Here is a 24,542-nt window from a genome sequence, read left to right on the forward strand (position 1 = left end):
AGTGCCGGGTGTAAATAGCGTCAGTATCAGCACGCAAGTGGTATTGTACGTTTACCAGCTGGCTTGGAACATCACTCTCTGCCACACCTTGCACCATGAACACCGAAGGCCACCTGGACAAGAAGCAAGTGAGGGTGTGGTGTGATGGCTGGTGAGTGTTTACGAGTAAAAGACATGGCTTTACTCATGCCCACACCTTCCACCGAGAAATTTTATTCCGGCAAATTTATAGATGATATTGTTAGTGGTAAATTACGTTGTGTGTATTTTATGGTGTGGAGTGGCGTGTTGAAAAGTGGGTTAATATTCGTAGAGATAGTTTGTGTGATCTAAATTAAAAGCTTGTCAAGTATTCATATCCTAGTTTGAAGTTGTCATTTGGCGAGCTGCAGACGACACACTTGTTCGAGTCCCATGTGGTGGTCGTGGCCTAAGAAATTTTTTGCGATGTGAAAGTACTTCTTTGATGACTATTCCGAAGGTTTCAAACTTTATGATATCCAGTGTGCATTGTAATGGTAACAAATGTTATTTATTTGGTGTAAAAGTTCGTAGTCTGCGGAAAATATAGCGCCATAATGGGATGGGAGGTGCGGTGCAGTGGAGGGAAATCAATGTTAACACCTGTGCCTTTAGTACTTGTCAGATAACAGATCACAAAGTCAAGGGACAAAGAGAAGAAGAGGATGGGTGAAATGGTATATAGTGTAAAACAGTAATGAAATGTAGCATGCAGTCGACTTCATTACAACTTACAGGGTGAAAGGGCCAAGGTCTTCCATTAATCTATCTATCTATCTATCTATTGCCAGACGCCTCAGTCCCGTTTGGGGTGGCCACAAACAAATCGCCTCCAAGTCGCCCTGTCCCCCGCCATTTCACTCCCCTGCTCCCAACTCACACCCCCCTGCTCCCAACTCACACCCCCCTCTCTCATATACCTTTCCACCCCATCCCTCCATCTCATCCTCGACCTCCCCCTCCCTCTTTCCCCCTCCACCTCACTCACATACACTCTCTTCGTCAGTCTTTCACCCTCCATCCTCTCCACATGGCCAAACCACCTCAGTATGTTCCTCATAACGCTTCCTATCACATCCACATCAACGCCACAACGCTCCTTTATATCCTCATTCATCAGCCTGTCTCTCCATGTGACTCCACAAGCTCCTCTTAATCATTCCAGATTAAACAGAGCTACCAATATGGAATATGCTTGGTACTGCATATTTCTGTAGTGTTCACTGAATGATTGTGAAATTCTTTTAGAAAATTATCAGTGTAAGCTATGTACAAAGATGTGTAGACCATTAAGTAAGGTGAAGCTCTATAAGTGAGAATGTAAGCTTCACCATTGCTAGGAGGTTAGTACATTGTTACTTTGAAAAAGATAGGCAGTGTAGTATTAGTGCAGTGTATACAGCACTGTCAGAATTTGAATGAGGAAATTTATATGATGGATACAGAGGAACTTAAGGTATATGATGGATACAGAGAAACTTAAGGATTGATATACATTAGCCTGTTCTGTGTAGACACTATGATGAAGTACTGTAGTACAGTATTAATTAAAACAGTCTTTCATATTTTTTATTTTTACCATCACTACAGATTAATCATCTCTGTGGTAGGCAAGCTATCCCATATACCAGTATGGAAACTACGTGCCATAAAGTTGTGTGCCCTAAAACTTTCCCTGTAAATTTAAGATTAATTTTGGTCAGTATTTGCTACCCTACAAGTGGGGTGATATTGGCATGTTTTTTTTTTTTTTTTTTTTTTCTTTTTTTTAAATTGGGTACACAGCACATAACAGTCATTGTTATGCAAAATCTTCACAGATATTCAACCAAAACACATTCCGGTAGTAATTTCAAATACTGCATAATCTGTAACAAGAAAAAAAAAAAAAGGAAATTAGTCCCACATAGTTTAACAAACATCAGAAAACTTTTCATTATGCATGAATGGCAAGAACAATGGATACAAGTGGTTTTTTTTAGCATAGAAAACAGATGAAACTATACGTCTTGTAGTACCGTAAATGACATATACTGTATATGTACCGTACTGTTAGTTTGTAAATCCATGTATCTATTGCCAGACACCTCAATCCCATTTGGGGTGGCCAGAAAAAAATCGCCTCCACGTCGCCCTGTCCCCTGCCATCTCACCCCCCTGCTCCCATCTCACCCCCCTCTTAATCATATACCTCTCCATCTCATCCTCGGCCTCCCCCTCCCTCTTCCCCCCTCCATCTCACTCACATACACTCTCTTCGTCAGTCTTTCACCCACCATCCTCTCCACATGGCCAAACCACGCTTCCTATCACATCCACATCCACACCACAACGCTCCTTTGTATCCTCATTCGTCAACCTGTCTCTCCATGTGACTCCACAGGCTCCTCTTAAATAACTCATTTCCACTGCTCTCACTCTTGACTTCCAACAACGCCCAAGCTTCACTTCCATATTTAGAGTTGGTATTACAACACTGTCATGTAGTAACTTTTTCACTTCCATGCTCATTTCCCCGTTTCTTATCACTGCTTTCAAAGAACCAGCAACCTTTCTTCCCTGCTGTACCCTTTCAAGCACTTCACCCTCCAAACATCCATCCTTACTCATCACACTACCCAAGTACTTAAACATACTCACATTTTCCAATTCCTCACCATCCAACCTCGCTGCACATTCACTGACTTCACCTCTCTCAAAGACCATCGTTTTACTCTTCCCTACATTCACCTTTAGATTCCGTTTCGTACACACTCTCCCTAACTCATCCACCAAGCCTTGCAGCTCCCCTTCATCTTCACTCAACAACACAGTATCATCTGCAAACAACAGTAAAGGGAGTTTCCAAACACTATCCTCTTTCACCAGGGCCACTCCAACATCCACTACCCTACCTTGTATGGTACCTCTTTTATTACCCCATCCATGTACAGATTGAACGATCATGGAGACATGACACATCCCTGTTTCAACCCAACCTCCAAAGAGAAAAATTCACTTAGTTCATCATCCACACGCACTGCAGCCTTAGCACCATCATACATACTCTTCACAGCATTCAACAACTTCCCATCTACTCCATATATTCTTAATATTTTCCACAATCCTTGTCTATCCACCCTGTCATATGCTTTCTCCAAATCCATGAAAGCCGCATACAACTTCTTTCCCTTCTCTAGAAACTTTTCCACTAAAAATCTAAGAATGAATATCTGATCTACACAACCTCTTCCCCTCCTAAAGCCTCCCTATTCTTCTCCAATTAATTCCTCTGTTCTTTCTCTAACTCTGTCAATAAGTATCCTATCATACACTTTTCCTATTATACTAAGAAGACAAATGCCCCTATGATTACCACACACTTCTTTTTCCCATTTTCCTTTGTACAAGGGAATAATTATACCTGACTTCCAATCCTCCGGGACTCTACCTTCCTCCCAGGCCAATCTGCACATCTTCCACATCCATTCTACTACTATCTCTCCCCCATGCTTCAGCATTTCACCACACACTCCATCAATTCCTGGGGCTTTCCCCAATTTAACTTTCTTCATTGCTTCCACAACTTCTATCCTACTGATTTCTTCCTGTCTTCTCACCTCCCTCCCTCTCCCAGCCATTCCCCAGCCACTTATACTCGCATTACTTCCATCCTGTATGTTCAACAATTCCTTAACGTGTTCTCTCCATCTGCTCACTTTTTCTCCCTACTCCACTAGTAATCTACCATATTTATCTTTCACTCCCCTGCAAACCTCGCTTCCACCCTGTCTTACTCTCTTCACCTCTTTCCAGAACATTAAGAATATATGGAGTGGACGGGAAATTGTTGAGTGCTGTGAAGAGTATGTACGAGGGAGCTAGGGCTACGGTGTGAGTGGATGGTGAGCTGAGTGAGTTCTTTGATCTCAATGTGGGACTGAAACAGGGGTGTGTGATGTCTCCATGGCTGTTTAATATATATATGGATGGGGTTGTAAAGGAGGTGCAAGGTAGGGCAGTGGATGTGGGGCTGGCCCTAATGAATGAGGGTGAGATTTGGAAGCTTCCGGTGTTGCTGTTTGCTGATGATACAGTATTGTTGAGTGAAGATGAATGGGAGTTGCAAGGTTTGGTGAATGAATTTGGGACATTGTGTAGGAGGAGGAAGCTGAAAGTTAATGTAAACAAAAGTAAAGTTATGGTGTTTGAGAGGAATGAAGTCACAGAATGTACAGAGAGGTTGGATGGTGAGGATATGGAGAATGTGAGTGCATTCAAGTACTTGGGTAGTGTGATGAGTAAGGATGGAACTTTGGGGGATGAAGTACATGAAAGGGTACAGCAGGGAAGGAAGGTTGTTGGTTCGTTGAAAGCAGTGATGAGAAATAGGGAGGTGAGTATGGAAGTTAAGAAGTCACTGCATGATGGCATTGTGATCCCTACCCTGACGTATGGAAGCGAGGCGTGGACCTTGCAAGAGGGGAACAAGTCAAGAGTGAGAGCAGTGGAAATGAGTTACTTGAGAGGAGCATGTGGTGTGACGTGGAGGGACAGGTTGACGAATGAAGAAGTGAAGGAACGTTGTGGGGTAGATGTGGATGTGGTTGAGAAGATTAGGAGAAATACACTGAGGTGGTTTGGACATGTGGAAAGAATGGAGAATGAAAGACTGACTAAGAGGGTGTATGTAGGTGAGGTGGAGGGAGGGAGAGGGAGAGGTAGACCGAGGATGAGGTGGAGGGATGGAGTTGAGAGGTATATGAGGGAGGGGGGGGTGAGTTGGGGGGAGGGTAGTCAAATGGTGGGTGACAGAGTGACTTGGAGGCGTTTTGTCTGCGGCCACCCTTTGCGGGATTAAGGTGGAGGGAGGGAGAGGGAGAGGTAGACCGAGGATGAGGTGGAGGGATGGAGTTGAGAGGTATATGAGGGAGGGGGGGGTGAGTTGGGGGGAGGGTAGTCAAATGGTGGGTGACAGAGTGACTTGGAGGCGTTTTGTCTGCGGCCACCCTTTGCGGGATTAGGGCGTCGGGCTGTAGATAGATGGATGAGGTCAGCCCAAGAATCTACCTTTAGAATCTACCCTACATATTGTGTAGGCCTCTGGCACTTGCTGTAGTTGAATACTGTCAGTACATAGTCCCCTTAATTTAACTCTAAATCTGTGTTCATCACACAGTTTTCACTTTCAGGCCACAGAGCTTGCTTCAGCCCCATCTCCAATACTTAACATGTCCCCTAAATAATAAAATATTGAAAATGGAAATGCACGATTTTCTGTTCAGTAGGTCAGGAACCAATGCATTAACCCTTTCACTTCATGTGTATTTTTTTGGCTGGATGTCTCGCACACGGGGTTTTTGAGATATATCAAGATAATTGTTTTGATAAAATAATCCACATCAAAAAATAGACCATAATTTCCTGAGTAAAATGATATCCAACATGATGTGAAAAAAAAAAAAAAATAATAATAATAATAATAATTACCTGTGTGGTGAACTGTCAGAACGTGTGGTGCTGGAGCTCCTCCACTGCCAGACATAATGCCATTCAGCATAATGATAAACTCAGAGTTGTTCTTTTCTTTTCTCTTTTTATATTACCACTTTCATTTTCATTCTCACTTTCGTCTGACAACATAATCTGAGTCATCAGACATCGCATCGATCTGATCCAAGTAAGCTGCCTTGGCAGCAGAAAATCTCATACCACGTGCCTTGACATGGTTCTTGTATATGATGAAAATAATAGACAATAAAATAGTCCTCCTGTGATGATGACAACTCTTCAGTCTTGCCACCTCCTGATGCTGAACCGCTCTTGGGCCTCCAGTTCTGGCGTGCAAATATAAAAAGTCCAGGAAACGTATATGTGTCACCTGTTGGCTACAGACATTTCCATGGTGGCACATTGATGTGCCACTCAATGTGAAAGGGTTAAGTGAATTACAGTATTGACATCATAAGATTGCCTTCTCAGCAGTGACAACTAATAGGAGAACAATCAGTTTTAGTTATTGTTGAGTAAGTTAAGGCAACTTCAGACCCAAGGCTACTTCAGATAATATTTGGATAAAAAGTTGAAGTTTTGCATAGAGAGTATGGTGTTTATGTTACTGGTATTAACCAAAATGTTGCTCTTACATTGTAGTATTTTTATTAAGTATCATTGGCTAATTTAAGTGGATAGAATGAATAAAGTCCATATATGTCAGACTTACTTAGGCCCAGCCACCTGCCAGGAATGCTGGCATTGGGAGTGGCCATGATAGAAGTTGCTCCAAACTTCTCTGATCTTACAGTTCTCTTTTGATGTGTCAGCCATTCTTCATTTCCCAGCATTCTTGCATATGATGATTGCACTGTTTCACTGCCTCCTGCTCCCCCCAAAAAAGTTTTAGTCTACTATGTTCTTGTTATGAGATGATGATGTGTTAGCCCAGGATACTAAGTTTAAGCTTTTTATACATAAATATAGAAATACAGCACAGTCTGTCTATAGCCAGGAGGCAGTGGCTCAGTCGGTAGAGAGGTGGCCTGCAGTTTTACTGGACCCAGGTTCAAATCCCCGTTGTGGCAGGGAACAGTTTGAGGATTTGAATTTCATGAAATCAGACTTTACTGATCTACCAGAAGACCCACTGACATGTTGTAAAAATACCCCCTAGTACCGGTACCGGTACACCAGTCCTGTATGGGACAGCCCTAGCTTGTATTCAATGTGGACAGTGAGTGTTAGTGCTAAAGTGGTGACATGTAGAGGTGTATGGTGTGTAGGAGGACTACTTGGCCTTGGGAGCAGGCTGTGAAGCCTATATGCCCTGAGTTGGAGAAAAAAAAAATATCTTAAGGCAGTGGTTTCCAACCTTTTCTAATTCTCGTCCCCTCTCACTGAATGACACGTTCCCTGCACCCCCCTTCCTCAAGTACCGTATTTTACTGGCCTAGTTGGCACATGTCTATAAATAGCATAGATTATTAATCTTTGAAATTGTTTATACTGTATATTCAGATAACTAGATCTCTTATTCATATCTGAAGTATTTTCTCCATATTTAGAAATTACTGAATTCCATCATAATTCATGGTTTTCAAATATAATTACCCCTTTTATCAAGCCTTCATGCCCCCCCCCCCCCAGGCAGCCCTTCATGCCCCACAGGTTGGAGACCACTGTCTGAAAGGGTGGCCGTTTGTGTTTGAATTACAGTACAGTGGTTTTACGGGGAGGGACACTAACCCTCCGCTGGCCCACTTGTTGACACGTAGTGAACACGTATGGGTTGGTTATGTGGTTACCACCCAGTGCTGTAAATGGTTTCCTGGCTTACAGAAAATCATTCATCTCCTCACTCAGTGTAAAGCCACCAGAAAAGGAAAGGAGTAATAAAAAGTGACGGGAAAGATAGGAATAATAGGAAAAGAGGAGGGCAGACACAGAAAAAGAGTGATAAAGGTGAAGGAAGAAGTAGGCAACACAATATCAAGTGAATGGATGATGGTCTCCATCACCTATACAGTTCAGTACAGTAGCTATATAAATACTTTATACAGGGTATCCCAGGGTTTAATGCACTAACTTCAGGAGGTGATTCTGTGACAGATTTTGAGTAAAACATAGCTACTGCATCAACATGGTTCCAATTCTCAGTCAGTTATACAGCTCCACTTACTGATAACCTTATGGATTAATTGAGGGAGACTGTCATCAGTAACTGTAACTCCATAACAGTTGAGAATTGAATGCATGTTGATATAGCATTTTTACTGAAGATTAACCCTAAAATTACCTCAAAGTGCATGAAGTACACACACACACACACACACACACACACAGTAACACTGGAAATGAGAGCTATCTGAATATGTTTGCAGATGATGCAAATATACAAAGGAGAATTACTAACACAGACTCTTGTAAAGAGCTACAAGAAGAATTAAATAAACTTCATGAATGAAGTAGTACATGGCAAATGGAATTCAGTGTGGACAAGTGTCATGTAATCAAGTTTAGTAAAAGTGGAAAAAGACCTGATTGGGATTATAAGTTAGGAAATAAAACCCTATACACATCAGAAAGAGAGAAAGACCTAGGTGTGATTATCAGTAACAGACTATCTCCGGCTGACCACATCAGCGAGAAGGTACGGAACATGTATACACTGCTTGCAAATATGAGAATAGCATTCACATACATAAATGAAGACATGCTAAGAAGGATAATAACATCATTCATTAGACCAACCCTGGAATATGCATCAGTAGTCTGGAGTCCTCATCTCAAAAAGCATATAGACAAGATTGAAAAAGTTCAAAGGGCCGCTACAAGATGGATACCAAGCTTAAGGGACCTAAGCTACGAAGAAAGACTAAATAAACTGAATCTACCAACACTACAGGAGAGAAGGAAAAGAGGTGACATGATAATGCTATATAAGTGCATATCAGGGAAGAAGAAAATAGACATAAATGATTACTTAACATATGGAGAAGCATCAGCAAGAGGACACTGCAAAAAACTGCATAAGAAGAGAGGTGATAAAGACGTAAGGAAATTCAGTTTCCCAAACAGAGCAATTGATCAATGGAATGCACTACTGAATGAAATAGTGTGTGCCAAAACAATTCACAAATTTAAGGATATGTACGATAAATATGGTTTAAGACACGGGACAGTACGAGCTTGACTCATTCCTGTAAAGATACAATTAGGTAAGGTAAGAACACACACACACACACACACACACACACACACACACACACACACACACACACACACACACACACACACACACACACACACACACAGATCAATGTGGAAAATGTGGATCTGGGAGAGAGTAAGGCTGAAGCAATAAATATGAAACCAGAAACTGGAGAGAATGGCAAGAGAGACATCGCAGTAGTATATGTTCCCCTTAAGACAAGGGCATGGAATGATGGTGAATACCAGATGTTGTCAGACATGGTTAGTTATCTACAGAAAGTGATCGAGAAAAGCAACAACATAATTCTGATGGGTGATTTTAATTGTAAAGAGGTGAACTGTGAGGAATGGGACTCAGGAGGCAGTGAAGATTCGTGGGGCACTATATTGTTAAATACAGCAATGAACAATGTAATGACCCAATGGGTCAAAGAAGAGACATGATTCAGAGGTGATTACATGCCAGCAAGACTAGAATTACAGCTAACCTAAGAACCTGATGTAAATGAATCTGAAATATGTGTGTTCTATAGGAAAAAGTGATCATGTGATCATTGAGTTGCAGATGATAAAAGGGAACCTGGTGCCAAGGGATGAACTTTATAATAAAAGGCAGGGAGGATACAACTTTGGGAAGGCAAACTTTACAGGATTGAGGAAATTTTTCGATGATGCAGATTGGAGAAAATTCAGAGAAACAAGAGAGATGCAGAGGAAGTGGGATATCTTTCTAGACCTCTGTAATTCGGGAGTGGAAAAGTATGTTCCAAGAGTAAGTGGGGAAGAAAACAGGAAGAAGGATTGGTTTAACAGAAGGTGTATGATAGCAAATAAAGAGAGGGACATTGCATGGAACTGTTGGAGAAAGAGAGGTAATAATAGAACAAAGGAAGAATATAAAAGAACTAGAAATGAATATACGAGAATGCCTAGAGTGCCAAGTGGGGTTGGTGGAGGATTAGTGCCCCTCCCTGTAAAACAATTAACTCTGAGCCCTTGGCCGCCCCGTTTGGGATACGTGGCGTCTGGCAATGAATGAAAAAACCTAGAGAGGAAGAAAGAAACTTTGAAAAAGGTATAATTGACAAACGTAAGGAAGAACCCAAATTGTTTTATAGATTTGTTAATGGCAAATCGAAATAAAAGGAAGGAATTACCAAACTGAAAGTAGAAGGAGAGGTCTATAAAGATGCTGCAATGCAAGCTGAAATAATGAACAAATGTTTCCAATCGGTTTTCACTAAAGAAAGGGATTTTGTGGAGGGGGAGGGAGTGACTAGAATTGTATTGATAAAAGATATAAAAGTGCAGGAAGTGTATAAATTACTGGAAACTCAAGCTGTGAGGAAAACCCCAGGACCGGATGGAATCTCTACTTGGGTACTGAAAGAATGCAGAGAATAACTGGTGGATAAGATTCATGGTTTACTTGTGTGTTCTCTGGAAGAAGGGAAAATGCCTCGGTGTTACCAGTTTATATGGGAGGAATCAAGGAAGAACCCCTGGATTATAGGCCAGTGTCCCTGACCTGCATAGTCGCAAAATTATGTGAGAGAATTTTGAAAGACAGATGGATAAAATATCTGGAGGAGATGAACACTTTGGAGTCAGAAGTGGAAGGTCGTGTGTTTCCAACTTGTTGAGCTTTTACTCAAGAGCAATTGATGTGCTACAGGAGAGAGACAGCTGGGTGGATTGTGTGTACAGGCCAGTATTTAGATTTGGAGAAAGCCTTTGACAAGGTACCTCACAAGTGACTTATGTGGAAATTGGAGCACATAGGAGGACTGAAGGCTCCTGGAGTGGGTGAGAGATTTCTTGAGAGACAGGCAAATGAGTACAGTAATAAAGGACAAGCTGTCTGGGTGGAGGGAAGTAACAAGTGGAGTCCCGCAGGGCTCGGTGTTAGTGCCAGTAATGTTCCTGATTTACGTAAATGATATGGTAAATGGAATGAACAGTTATGCAAGTCTGTTTGCTGATGATGCGAAGATCTTGAGGAGAGTAGAAGTCGAGGAAGACTGGAAAATGCTGCAGGAAAACCTAGATCAGGGCTCTTGTTTGGCGAGCCACAGCTCGCAAATGCGAGTACAGTAATCCCTCCAATATCCGATGTAATAGAGCCATAGGCAGGTCCAGATAGTGGTCCTGTCCGGAAATTGGGCCCCAGCTTATGGACCCTAACTCAGAGAAACACCTATACAACTCCCTCTGGACATGCATAGCACCTATTTAAGACCCAAATCACACCAATAAGGCACATAAAAGACTGAAATAAATGCAACAGAAGCATAAAATGAGGGTTTAGAGGTAGGCTCATAACAATATTAAACATTCTGGTTACTGGCTCCTGGACTGCTACTTATGGACCCAAACCTAGCCTAACTCAGAAAAATACCTTCCTACTGCACATGCATAGCTCCTAACACCCTATTCACACCAATAAAGGACATTAAAGAGTGAAATGAGGTGTTTGAGGTAAGTATAGTATGGAAAAAAGTACAGTATGAAACATTCTGCCTACTTACAGCAAGTCCATGGCCATCTTGATGAATAACCACCTCCTCTTGGACTCTGACAGTAAGAAGGATTTCCTGAAGCACTTCCAGTACACTGGTCATGAAGTCTTGCACTGAACTTAGTCAATCGCACTCAGAAGTCCGTTCTCTTCACAGTGCACACTCTTGTCTAACTTATGCTCCATTGTAACTTACTAAGTGTTGCACTCTGCACTTTAACATTTGCCACTCTTCTAACCATTTTCTAAAGCAAAAACAAACAAGTCTATTTACGTTAAATTTTGTTCCAAATTTGTCTTTTCACTCACAACTGTAAATCCTTAACACAACACACTGTTTTTTTCACTGCACAACACTGTAAATTCCCGTGTGGTCTAGTGGAAAAGTTCTTGCTCTTTAATCACTGTCAAAGTCCGAGAGTATCACTGGCAGGTGACCTAGGGGTGCGTCGCTGGGTCGTGGTGATGGCGTACCCACTGCAGACGACTCTGAAGACAGACGCAAACTCACGTCGAGTGGTGACTCCACCGTGGCTGATGTGCTGGGCTGTGGCTCGGAGCATGAGGGCCTGTCTTGGGGAGGCAACAGAGTGGAGCCAGGGCTGGGCACAGCGGGGGTCACGGGCCTGAAAAAACTGTCAATCGTTGATTGACGCAAGGAACGACGATTCTGACGATTGATGATGCGCTGCCTGAAAGCATGCACTTCCTCCACAAGTCCCAAGGGCCCCATCTCCCTGTCACAGTCCAGGTGTTCCAGGTAGTCGAGAACGAACTCTAGGTGTTCCCGGAGTGCACTCAGCTTTGGGATGGTTGGAGTAGTGTCATGCTGAGAGGAGTCCGCATCATCGTCGCCGTCCTCGTCGGAATCTTCAAGCTGGGTACTGACACCTGCAACTGAAGATGCGATCTCGATATCAGACAATGTCTGATACCCAGGATCGCCCTCTTCGTCATCCAACCATTCACGCACATCGTCCACATCAACATCGTCGCCATGCGTACGTAGCCATGCATGGAAGTCATCCACGTCAAAACCTAGAAAATCATACTCCACATCCGTTCCGAGAAGCAGACGAGACCAACCATTTTCTAGAGTCATGACAGGGACTTCCTTCCATGCACTGGCCCAGTTGTAGATTGCAGACTTGATGTTGTAGCAGCGAAGGTTATCCAAAGTCTGCTGGCCTTGCGTGTCCCGTCCTCCCTGCGCTCGTCCTCGTCCTCGAGAACAACCATCACCTCGTCCAGGAACTTCCTTCGGTATAGGCGCTTTGTTGCCATGATCGCTTCTTGGTCCATTGGTTGGATGAGAGCAGTTGTATTAGGTGGCAGAAACATGCACCTAATCTGGCCATTCTCAGCCACCAAGTCCTTGTCGCACGGGTGGGCAGGTGCATTGTCGAGGAGGAGGGGGGCCTTTACCTGGTCGCGCGGGATTCCCAGTGTCTTCGTCTGGTAATGTATGACCTCCTTGACGAAGTGGCAGTGGAACCAGTCTTTGAAGATCTGGGCTGTAAACCATGCCTTCAAAGAATGGTACCAGACGACAGGAAGGACATCCATCACCCCACGAAGAAACTGAGGCTGCTTTGCACGGCCAACAATAACGGGCTTAAGACGGTGCATGCCGTTAGCATTGGCACAACACAAAGCAGATATCCGTTGCTTGGAGAGCTTGCGGCCAGGTACACGCTTCTCCGTCTCCTCGGCTAGAGTGTTCGTTGGCAAAGAGCGATAGAATAAACCAGTTTCGTCAGCATTGTAGACTTGACCGAGAGTGAGGCCCTCCCTGTCAATCAAGCCTTTCATCTTGTGCCGAAACTCCTCTACTCCATCCTCGTTAGCGTCCAAAGCTTCGCCATGAGCTTTACGGTTGGTAAGGCCATGCCGTAACTTGAACGCGAAGAGCCAACCCTCGCATGCCTTGAAGTCTAGGGCGTCGTGAAGCCTGGCGAACTTCTCAGCAGCAGCCTTCAGCTCCGTGCCACGTACCATCACACCAGCAGCACGTTGCTGTCGATACCAAATCAACGTAGAGCAGTTGACTTCGGCAAACTTGGGAGTAAACATCACCTTCCTCTCCTCGTTGCGTTTGCTTCTCGACAAGAAGTCAGCCGTGTACTACATGAGTTTGTCTCGGGATCTCTTGATATTGAACAAAGTAGATCAGGCCAGGTTGAACTCGCGGAGGATGCGGGAAGAAGACCACCCCGCATCTACTTTCTCCAATATCTCCTGTTTCTTCTCCAAAGTCAACACCACTCTCTTCCTCTTCTTAGGCGGTGGGGCCATCATCACACACACGAAGGAGAGGCACGAGAGCAGTAGGAGTGCCTGCAGCAGGTAAGGCACCACCACAAAAGCGAGCACATGAGCAGCCATGACGATGAGCGTGCACTCGCGACAAGAGACAGGCGGAAAGTGGGGAGGATGCAGGAGCGCTCTGTCGGACGTCGGAGGAATGACGCGCCACGACAAAGCCGTCCCGCGCCCCATGTGCCAAGTTCAAATTACGGGCGGGAATTTTTTTTTTTTTTTTTTTTTTCCCCAAATTTTTTGCGGTTTTCAGACCATTTTGGGAATATTGGATCCCAGGACGATTATGTCCAGTTAGTGGGGATGTTCGGATATTGGGCCTTGGGATATTAGAGGGATTACTTTTGTCCCTTTGGCGAACAAACTTTACATGCAAGTTGCCTTCTGGCGAGGAAAAAATACATCCACTTCAAAACCCAGTAAACAACAAAATAAGTAAATCTCACTTAGCCTAAATGAACAAAAACGTATGATGTGATCGATTATTAAGTCTTTCCTTGTGGCATCATTATATGATTCTAATCATCACAATGTGTAAATAAATATATACATTTAGTGCTCGCAAAATATTTTGGCTTGTAGTCAGTTTGGCTACTAAAAATTTATTTGGCTCGTTAATCTGAAACCTTAGGAGCCAAATGGCTCGCAACCATCGGCAGTTAGCAAGAGCCCTGTAGATAGGATTCATGATTGGAGCAGGATGTGGGAAATGAAATTGAATGCAAAAAAATGTAAAATATTGGAAATGGGTAAAAGTACCAAGAGGCCATCACTGAATTATATGATGGTTAATGAACCAATCACAAAAGCGAGAGAAGAGAAAGATTTGGGAGTGCTGGTCCAGGATAGTTTGTCACTGGATAAATACATGAACAAGATAGTTAGAGAGACGTATAAACTCTTGACTAACATAAGAGTGGCATTCCATTAAATGGATGAGGAGATGATGAAAAAATTGATGGTGGCCATGATCCGCCCCAGGTTGGAATATGCGGCAGTAGTGTGGTCCCCACACAAAAAGAAAGATGTAAACAAGATCGAGAGAATACAAAGAACAGCAACCAAGATGGTCCCCAGCCTGGCAGATCTGTCGTATGGAGAAAGGCTGTGAAAGCTGTATCTGCCTTCCCTATAAGAAAGGAGAGAGGGGGGGGGGTGACATGATTACAGTGTTCAGGAGCATGATGGGAGTAGATAAAATTGATAGAAAAGATCTGTTTGTATGGGATGGGAGAGTAACAAGAGGACACAGAATGAAACTGAAAAAGCCAAGTTGCTTGAAGGATATCAAGAAATATAGCTTTCCACTTAGATATATAGACCTGTGGAATAGCGTGAACAAAGAGATCGTCCAGTCTAAAAACTTAAACGAGTTCAAAACAAAATTTGACTTACTGAGAAAAAGAGAAAGGACCTGGTGAGCATAGCTAATTTTCCATATATCACAGCTAGGTAAATACACAGTAAATAAACTTTATCGCATTACTAAAATGCCTAGAAGAAAGGTTGATGAGTGACAAATTCTTGTCTTTTTTGTGCGTAGCCAACAATGATAAGCAAAAATTAGATTATGCCTATGATCAAAGTACAGTACACTGATAAGAGCATGAGTACTAGGAGAATGAATCACTTGGAGTGTTACTGTATTGAGCCACTTAAACACACTTATCAGGTGGGGTGAGGCAGTTCAGTCTTGGATTGCCTGTCTGCTGGAGATACCAGTATCAAATTGTTTAGATAAAGTGTTTTTTTTTTTTTGTGTGTGTGTGTGTGGATGTTGGTTCATAAAAGTAGGATATGGTACTGGATAAGGAGTGTTGAAGTCTTTACCATGATAATGAATTGTGTCGTTATGTGTATGTTCAGTGTGCTGAAATGTAAGAGTATCACTGGATGAACTTTATACAAAGCATTTTTGTTTGTACAGTAATATAACCAGATGAATTTCCTTGCACATTATCTCTTTAACCCTTAGTTTACTCTTCAAGAGACAGTATTAGCATGCAGCTTAAACACAACTTCCAGTTGCTGGAAGCCACACAAATGCCTCTTAGCCCTGTCTTCCTGCTTCTTGCACTCACACACACAGAAAGTGTATGTGTACAGTATAATGTAGTTTTTTGCATACCCAGTTTATACATTTTTTCACATGACAGTTCCCCCCCCCCCCTTTTGACATGACTTCTCACAGCTAGAAACATTAGCCTACTTTCCCTGACAACTGTCTCATCACTTAGGCCTATTGGTGCAGTAGCATCTTTCTTACACTTCAGTTCCATTCTAGATAAGACTTACCCTTGGCCATGCCCACTTTTTCTGCCTTAGTCCTGAATAGGTTAATTAATCTGAACCTGGCAACTAGTCACTATAATAACTGAAAGGAAACATCACAAATTGATTACTGTCCTGGTCAGGATTCAGCCATGGGCTCCACATGGTACAAAGGCATGACATTATCACTGAGTCAAGAGAGGTACACTATTTGTCTACAAGGCAATGCAGGGTTTTATCCTCCCCAGTATACATATATAGGTGTATATTTTTTTCCTAATGACTATTTTGGTGAGTTTCAGACAACACACATACCGGTATATGGTAGTGTAGCATTGGAGGCCACCGTTGGGGTAGCTGGTAACCCAAACCTGTAGCCCATCCCCTGGGTGTAGGACAAGGACATTATCGACTCACCCATGAACACCAGTGTCTAAGGCATTGCCAACTAAGTTGCATCAAATATCCCACGCAGCTGCCAACCAGTGTAATACAGTAACTGAAATGAAACCTACCCATGATTTAAACTTGGGCCCTGTACTGCATAAGGGCAAGATGTTATCACTGAACCAAGGTACCCTCGTCATCTACCAGACAGTGCAGACTTTTGTGCATTCTGTTACATCACTGAGCTCCAAGCAGGCATCCATACTCGACATCTTTCTAACCACTGGCAACTGGCACCAATTACTTGATTTTTTTCTGACAAGAAAAGCCATCAGTTAACTGTAATCAGTCTATCTGTTGGTAGATGCCATAATCCTGGAATGGATGGTCACAAATGAATTGCCTCCATGTTATTCTGTCAATTGCCATCAGGCTACACTCTTGCCAACTCAACCCCCCCCCCCTTCCAACTGATATGTCTATCCAACTGATCTCTCCATCTTATTTTCAATCTTCTTCACCTCTCCCCCCTTCCACCTCAAGTCATACACACTCCTGTTTAATATCTTTGTCTCTACCCTGTCTGCACGACCTAACAGTCTTAAGATGTACTGTACTTCAACTGAAGGAGTATTGACAGTTTCTAGCACATCCACATGAACACCAAAACACTCCTTCATGCTTTTATTGGTCTCACTCCCTGTACTTAACTCCAGATACTCCTTTTAGATAATCTATTCCCACTCCTGTCATTCTTGATTCATATCTTTCCAATAAAGACCAAGCTTCACTTCAGTACAGTAGAGTGGGGATCAAGATGCTCTCATGCAATGACTATTTTACTTCCGTACTCACAGCCCTATTCCTTATCGCTGCTGTCAGTGAATCTGCAACTTTTCTTCCTTGCAGTACTCTTTCATGCACCTTAGTACCATTATGAAATATTCAGTTCTCATAATACATTATTCTTCAATACTTTTTAGTAGGTTCAGGTTGTAGGATGATTATGTTGATATAAAAATTGGAATAATTAATGTGCAGTACTGAACACTGCAGTTTAAGAGAAAAATGTCTTATTTTTTTTTATGTAAGGTTTTTGATATTTAATCATATGATACCATAGTAATTAATAATTTCTTATCTGGGCTAATTGAAGTAAAGTTAACCTAAGCCCCTGAGAATCCAATTGCAGTAATCATAGATTAGCTTGTTAAAATCTGTGAAATAAATAATTTGAGAAAGTAGCATGTATATATCATGTTCTAGCTACCCATGAGACCCAACACCAACTGCCACCCCCTCAGTCACAGCAGCACCAACCCATTACACAATTTTTCCAATATTGACACATCACATTGGCATAAATCTCACAACTGTGATATGCTAAGAGTTCCAAGTAATTACTGTACATGACTTTGGCATGGATTTGATACCGGTACTTCATTCATAAATGTTACCGCACATAGTACAGTACTCGTTGTGTAGAATTAACATGCCTACTGATGTTTCGTTCACAGCTATGACATGGTACATTTTGGCCATGCCAACTCACTGCGTCAGGCAAAGGCAATGGGTGATTACCTAATTGTTGGAGTCCACACGGATGAGGAGATCACCCGACACAAGGGGCCTCCAGTTTTCACCCAGGAAGAAAGGTACTGTTGGTTTTTCAGATATGGGATTGGCAGAAGTGTAATTGGAAGTATAATCAACCCATAATCAATAGACTGTAGGTTCAATTCTTAGGCCAGCCATGAGATCTTTGTGCAAGGTGCCACTTTATATCTAAAACTTAAATATGAACTTGTGGTGTTAACACTTTGGCCTGCCTGGTGCGCTCGGCCCGTGCCACCCCAGAATTGGCTGGGAATTGCCAGGCCACGCATAGTTACTTGCACATGTTTGTACTTTTTTCTTATTTCTGACCTTATTTTTCACTCTATATTATTCAGTTTGGTCTAAAATTGTTTGCTGTAGATTTTTCTGTAAGGATTTATGCATGTAGGGTTGAAGAGAATAGAGAATATAAACATTACCAACACTATAAGAGAAAGTACAATGACACGTAAAAAAACTAACACAAATATTTATACTCTTTCTTTATTTTTGACATTTTTTATGCTATTTTATTCAGTTTACTCTTCATTTGTGTGCAAATGTTTGTTCTACAATAATTTAGGTATAAAATAATGATCAGACAACCAACATCACTAAAAAAAAAAAAAAAAAAAAAAAAAAAATCACACTGTCAACTCGTATATTATTTTATTTCTGACGATATTTTATGTGCTACTTCATTCAGTTTAGTCTCTAACTCTTTGCATGAGTTTTTTTCTACAGTACAGTACTGTATTATATGTACTCAAAAATGTCAGAATTGAACATCATTGTTACTAACTGTACATACAGCATAAAGATAAATACACTATACAGTATATGCATACATAATAAAAATAATCTGTATACTGTACAGTAATTATATTTATACTTACTGACTATTGATGTTTGTAGACCATGAGCTGAGCATCGATATAACCCCTCCACCTGCTTCAGTAAAATACACTTCCTGGAGATGGTCAGCAGATGGTAGGTGAAGGGGATGGTGGGGAAGCATTAGTGCTTCACCACCCAGTATTTCTTCTTGCCGTGGTACAAGCCGTGGCAAGGTGCAACGCACAAAGCCATATGACACAACTTGCACTTAGACTTGGTGTCTTTTCTTTTCCCAGACATGTAGCAGACACGACACCATAGATATATTTCACGCTAAGTAGGACATGGTTCAAATTCTTGTTTAGACATTCTGGTTTATCAGCAGTAGGAGGTCTTTTCCCAGGAGGACCAGTAGGTGTTGTCTCAACCTTCTCTTCTGAGTTGGAGGATGAATCTTCATCTCGTGGTGCAGGAGAGAAGACCGACTGCCTCACACCTGATGGCCCTGGTGATGCTGCAACTTTACCACCGGTGCCGCAGTCATGTTCACCTGTGTCAGCAGCATGTGGGATCGCATCATTTCTGACAGGCCAATCCATGTACTCATAGTCCATCGGTGGATCAGTGAGGAGTCCGTGGAACTCAAGGAATGTCAGTTTCTTTGCATCAGTTGAAAAGTACATACACAGAACACAAGCATTATGAATAGCCATTTGCAAAAAGTAGAATGTGATTTTCTTTGTCCACTTTTGGTATTTCCGTTTTGTCAGTGATCATCTCCTTTCATATGATCATTGTAGTCACAGATTGCCATGGTTTTTTTGCACAGTGGCCCATTGCAGTGAAGTTGTTCCATCTCTTTTCCTTACTCTCCGTTGTCTTTGCAGTTCTTGCATATCAGCATTATGGCAAGTTGTTTTTACTGAAATGTCTTTCCACAGACTTATGAAAACATTGCCCTTCCGTCGGAATATAGTGGTATCAGCTGGCAGGTTCTTCTTTGCTTCTAGCAGGAGATCTTTGGTTGCACCATGCTGCAGTCTGAGAGTACAGGTGTACATACCTTGTTCTGGGAGCCATTCACTAAGTTCCACTGAGTTGTAGTAGTTATCCATATATAAATGATAACCTTTATTCCTCAGTGGTGCAGTCAGACCCATTACTGTTTCAGTGGTTGTTTTCCCAGTCCCTGCATACACATCAAAATCAAAGACATAATGTCTTTGACTCCATATTTATCACATTTATTTGGATTATAAACTTTGCAAGCTAAACAGCCCCTCCATGCCATTGTACCCTTATCTAGAGACAGATGTTTCTTGGGACTATAGAAGGTCTTGAATTTGTTGGTCGGGTATTCCATTACTGTTCTGATTTTTATGAGTCTGTCAGTAGTGTCTTCAGTAATTGCTCTGTTGTTATGCATGTGAAAATCCGTAGCAATTACAGTATATCACTTCGAAGTCATGCACACACTGACACCAGGCATACACAAACAGTGCAGTGTTGTCTATTGACCAGGCAGAATCATCTGCTCGAATGGTACAAGGAGCTCTGGCATGTTGGAAATGGGGACGTGGGGCACTGACATGAGTCTGGCCCAAGGTAGAGGGACTTCTTGGGTCAGCATCAAGTGGTGGTGACCCGCCATCACTACACCCCTCACCACCGTTCTCTCTCACACCACTAACCTCACGCTTGCCACTAGCCCCACGCTTGACACCACCGCCAAAATCACTTGTTTCACTTACTGTGTCACTTTCTACCAATTCATTAGCAACATCACTGTCATTCCCTGTACTGTCAAGGTCTTCGAAATCACTTTCTGGAATTTCCTCCATTACAGCCCCAGACTTTGTTGGTGTGAGTTCCACTCCTTCTTACTTCTGTTGTACTCTCAAAACTTTCTTCTTTATATGCATTTCTTTCTCCTTATTCAAGATGGATTTGCCCTTTCCTTTGTAACTGTCCATCATGGATAAGATTTACAGTGAATATAAAGGCAGTAAGACAGAAAATGATTAAAAATCTATGGAAAACTGCAGGTAAACAGATGCGGCAGTAAGCAGGGTCTGACCACTAACAGAGATGGGAAGCTTCTGATGTTTTCTTTTGTATGGGTGGCTGCATGGCAGCCTGGGGCAGTCACATGACTCAGAGAAAATGGGAGGCCATTGGCATTCATTTTAAACCATATCCCATGAAAATTGAACAGTAAATGGATTTTTGGTGAATGTTTTATTTTGATGACGAGAATATCGTAATCGGTGGGCTTATGGGTGTTTTTTGGATGACGAGAATATCGTCATCTGCATGCCAAAGTGTTAATTCAGTGCTTGCTTTTCATAATGTAGGGGAAGATTGGGACTAGGTATAAATTTGTCTGCCATGACAATTTCAGTCTGATGATGTATTTTTTATTTTGTTTTGTACATTCATACTACAGTAATTCATACAGCATGGGAGATACTTTTTTAACTGAAGAGAAGAGTTGCAGCATTCATTTGCCCCTTGACTAGTAGAGCACCTCCGTAAATTGAACAAAATCATCTGGTTATGCCAAGAATGAACCAGTGAAATATAATAATGGATTACAGAGTTTAAAAACCTTTAGTATTAGTAGACAGTAGCTAATCTAAACCTTCTTGTTTGAACAGGTATTTGTATCTTTTCTGTCTTTTACCTGTCAGCATATATATATATATATATATATATATATATATATATATATATATATATATATATATATATATATATATATTTATATATATATATATATATATATATATATATATATATATATATATATATTTATATATATATATATTTATATATATATATATTTATATATATATATATATTTATATATATATATATTTATATATATATATATTTATATATATATATATATTTATATATATATATATATTTATATATATATATATATATATATATATATATATATATCTATCTATCTATCTATCGCCAGACGCCTCAATCCCGTTTGGGGTGGCCACAAACAAATCGCCTCCAAGTCGCCCTGTCCCCCGCCATTTCACTCCCCTGCTCCCAACTCACACCCCCCTCTCTCATATACCTCTCCACCCCATCTCTCCATCTCATCCTTGGCCTCCCCCTCCCTCTTTCCCCCTCCACCTCACTCACATACACTCTCTTCGTCAGTCTTTCACCCTCCATCCTCTCCACATGGCCAAACCACCTCAGTGTGTTCCTCATAACGCTTCCTATCACATCCACATCAACACCACAACGCTCCTTTATATCCTCATTCGTCAGCCTGTCTCTCCATGTGACTCCACAGGCTCCTCTCAAATAACTCATTTCCACGGCTCTCACTCTTGACTTGTGCCCTTCCAACAACGTCCAAGCTTCACTTCCGTACGTTAGAGTTGGTATCACAATACTGTACTGTCATGTAGTAACTTTTTCACTTCCATGCTCACTTCCCTGTTTCTTATCACTGCTTTCAAAGAACCAGCAACCTTTCTTCCCTGCTGTACCCTTTCAAGCACTTCACCCTCCAAACCTCCATCCTTACTCATCACACTACCCAAGTACTTAAACGTACTCACATTTTCCAATTCCTCACCATCCAACCTCGCTGTACATTCACTGACTTCACCTCTCTCAAAGACCATCACTTTACTCTTCCCTACATTCACCTTTAGATTCCGTTTCTTTCACACTCTCTCAAACTCATCCACCAAGCCTTGCAGCTCCCCTTCGTCTTCACTCAACAACACAGTATCATCTGCAAACAACAGTACAGGGAGTTTCCAAACACTATCCTGTCTCACCAGGGCCACTCCAACATCCACTACCCTACCTTGTACCTCTTTTATTACCCCATCCATGTACAGATTAAACAACCATGGAGACATGACACATCCCTGTTTCAACCCAACTTTCAAAGAGAAAAATTCACTTAGTTCACCATCCACACGCACTGCAGCCTTCGCACCATCGTACATACTCTTCACAGCATTCAACAACTTCCCATCTACTCCATATATTCTTAACACTTTCCACAATCCTAGTCTATCCACCCTGTCATATGCTTTCTCCAAATCCATGAAAGCCGCATACAACTTCTTTCCCTTCTCTAGAAACTTTTCCACTAAAGATCAGAATGAATATCTGATCTACACAACCTCTTCCCTTCCTAAAGCCTCCCTATTCTTCTCCAACTAATTTCTCTGTTCTTTCTCTAACTCTGTCAATAAGTATCCTACCATACACTTTTCCTATTATACTAAGAAGACAAATGCCCCTATGATTACCACACACTTCTTTTTCCCCTTTTCCTTTGAACAAGGGAATAATTATACCTGACTTCCAACTATCCGGGACTCTACCTTCCTTCCAGGCCAATCTGCACATCTTCCACATCCATTCTACTACTATCTCTCCCCCATGCTTCAGCATTTCACCACACACTCCATCAATTCCTGGGGCTTTCCCTGATTTAACTTTCTTCATTGCTTCCACAACTTCTATCCTACTGATTTCTTCCTGTCTTCTCACCTCCCTCCTTCTCCCAGCCATTCCCCAGCCACTTATACTCGCATTACTTCCATCCTCCACGTTCAACAATTCCTTAAAGTGTTCTCTCCATCTGCTCACTTTTTCTCCCTTCTCCACTAGTAATCTACCATTTTTATCTTTCACTCCCCTGCTAACTTCACTTCCACCCTGTCTTACTCTTTTCACCTCTTTCCAGAACATTTTCTTACAGTCCCTCCACTTTACACTCAAATTCCTTCCAAATTCCTCATCCACTCTCTTCTTACTCTCTCTTACTAATCTTTTCACCTCTCTCTTTCTTTCTACATATAACTCTCTCTTCCGCCTCTCAAATTCTTCCACGCCCCTTTTTCTCATCCATTCATTGTATGCTTTCTTCTTTTGTGCCACAGCCCGTTTCACCTCTTCAGTCCACCACGCTGTTCCTTGCACCCCCCTCCGTCTTCTCTTCCTTCCACACACCACATCACATGCTGCACATATTTCTTCTGTAAATATTCTACACATACCTTCCACATCCCCCATTTGCTCCAATTCATATTTGCCTAATCGTTCCTCCACTTCTCTCTTATACTCTGCCTTTTTCCCATCCTCTTGTAACCTTTCCACTCTCCTTGCAACTACTCCTTCCTCTCGTCTTTCCCTTCTTCTATTCCTCCATCTTACTTGAACTTTAATTCTGGCCACCACCAAGTAGTGGTCAGAAAGTCCACTCCCCCAACCTCTATAAACTCTTGCATCCAATATACATCTTCGCATCCTTTCATCCACACACACATAATCAATCATTGCCTTCCTTTCACTCAGTTCACCACCCACCCTTCTCATCACTCGCCATGTATACCTGTGGATCATTTTATGCCTGAAGAAGGTATTGGCTATCACCAACCCCCTCCCAGCACAAATGTCCACTAACGCACTCCCATTCTCATCTACCTCAGCAGGCACACCCCACTCACCAACTATTCCATCCACCTTCACATTCCCAACTTTACCATTCATATCACCAATCAAAAACACTCTCTCATTCCTTCCAAACTTTTCCATGCACACTTCTACATTTGTCCAGAACTCTTCTCTCACTCTTCTAGCACGATCTTGCGTTGGCGCATACACACAAACAATCGCCCACATTTGTATTCCAACTTTCAACTTGACCCACACAATCCTTGCTCCAACTGATCCATACTGTCTTATGCTCCTCTTCCACCTTTTACTCACAAATATATATATATATATATATATATATATATATATATATATATATATATATCATCATCATCATCATCATCATCATCATCATCAGCCGTTTGAGTATCCACTGCAGGACCAGCCTATCCTGACCGAAGTCGGGACGATA

General features: G+C 41.9%; 1 protein-coding gene across 1 annotated transcript in view; it reads left to right on the forward strand.

Moving 5' to 3' along the window:
* The first annotated feature begins 71 nt into the window (after positions 1–71).
* Positions 72–24,542, forward strand: part of Pect (phosphoethanolamine cytidylyltransferase) — a 71,885-nt gene continuing 47,414 nt past the window's right edge. Inside the window, exons 1-2 of the mRNA XM_080272173.1 lie at positions 72–151; positions 17,722–17,859. Of these exons, the coding sequence (XP_080128299.1) occupies positions 96–151; positions 17,722–17,859 (194 nt within the window). The 5' untranslated portion in view covers positions 72–95. The remainder of the gene's footprint in view (positions 152–17,721; positions 17,860–24,542) is intronic.

Source organism: Coenobita brevimanus, chromosome 50 (assembly GCF_032717465.1).
Source record: "Coenobita brevimanus isolate Jiangsu-jjx chromosome 50, ASM3271746v2, whole genome shotgun sequence".
Classification (NCBI taxonomy): domain Eukaryota; kingdom Metazoa; phylum Arthropoda; class Malacostraca; order Decapoda; family Coenobitidae; genus Coenobita; species Coenobita brevimanus.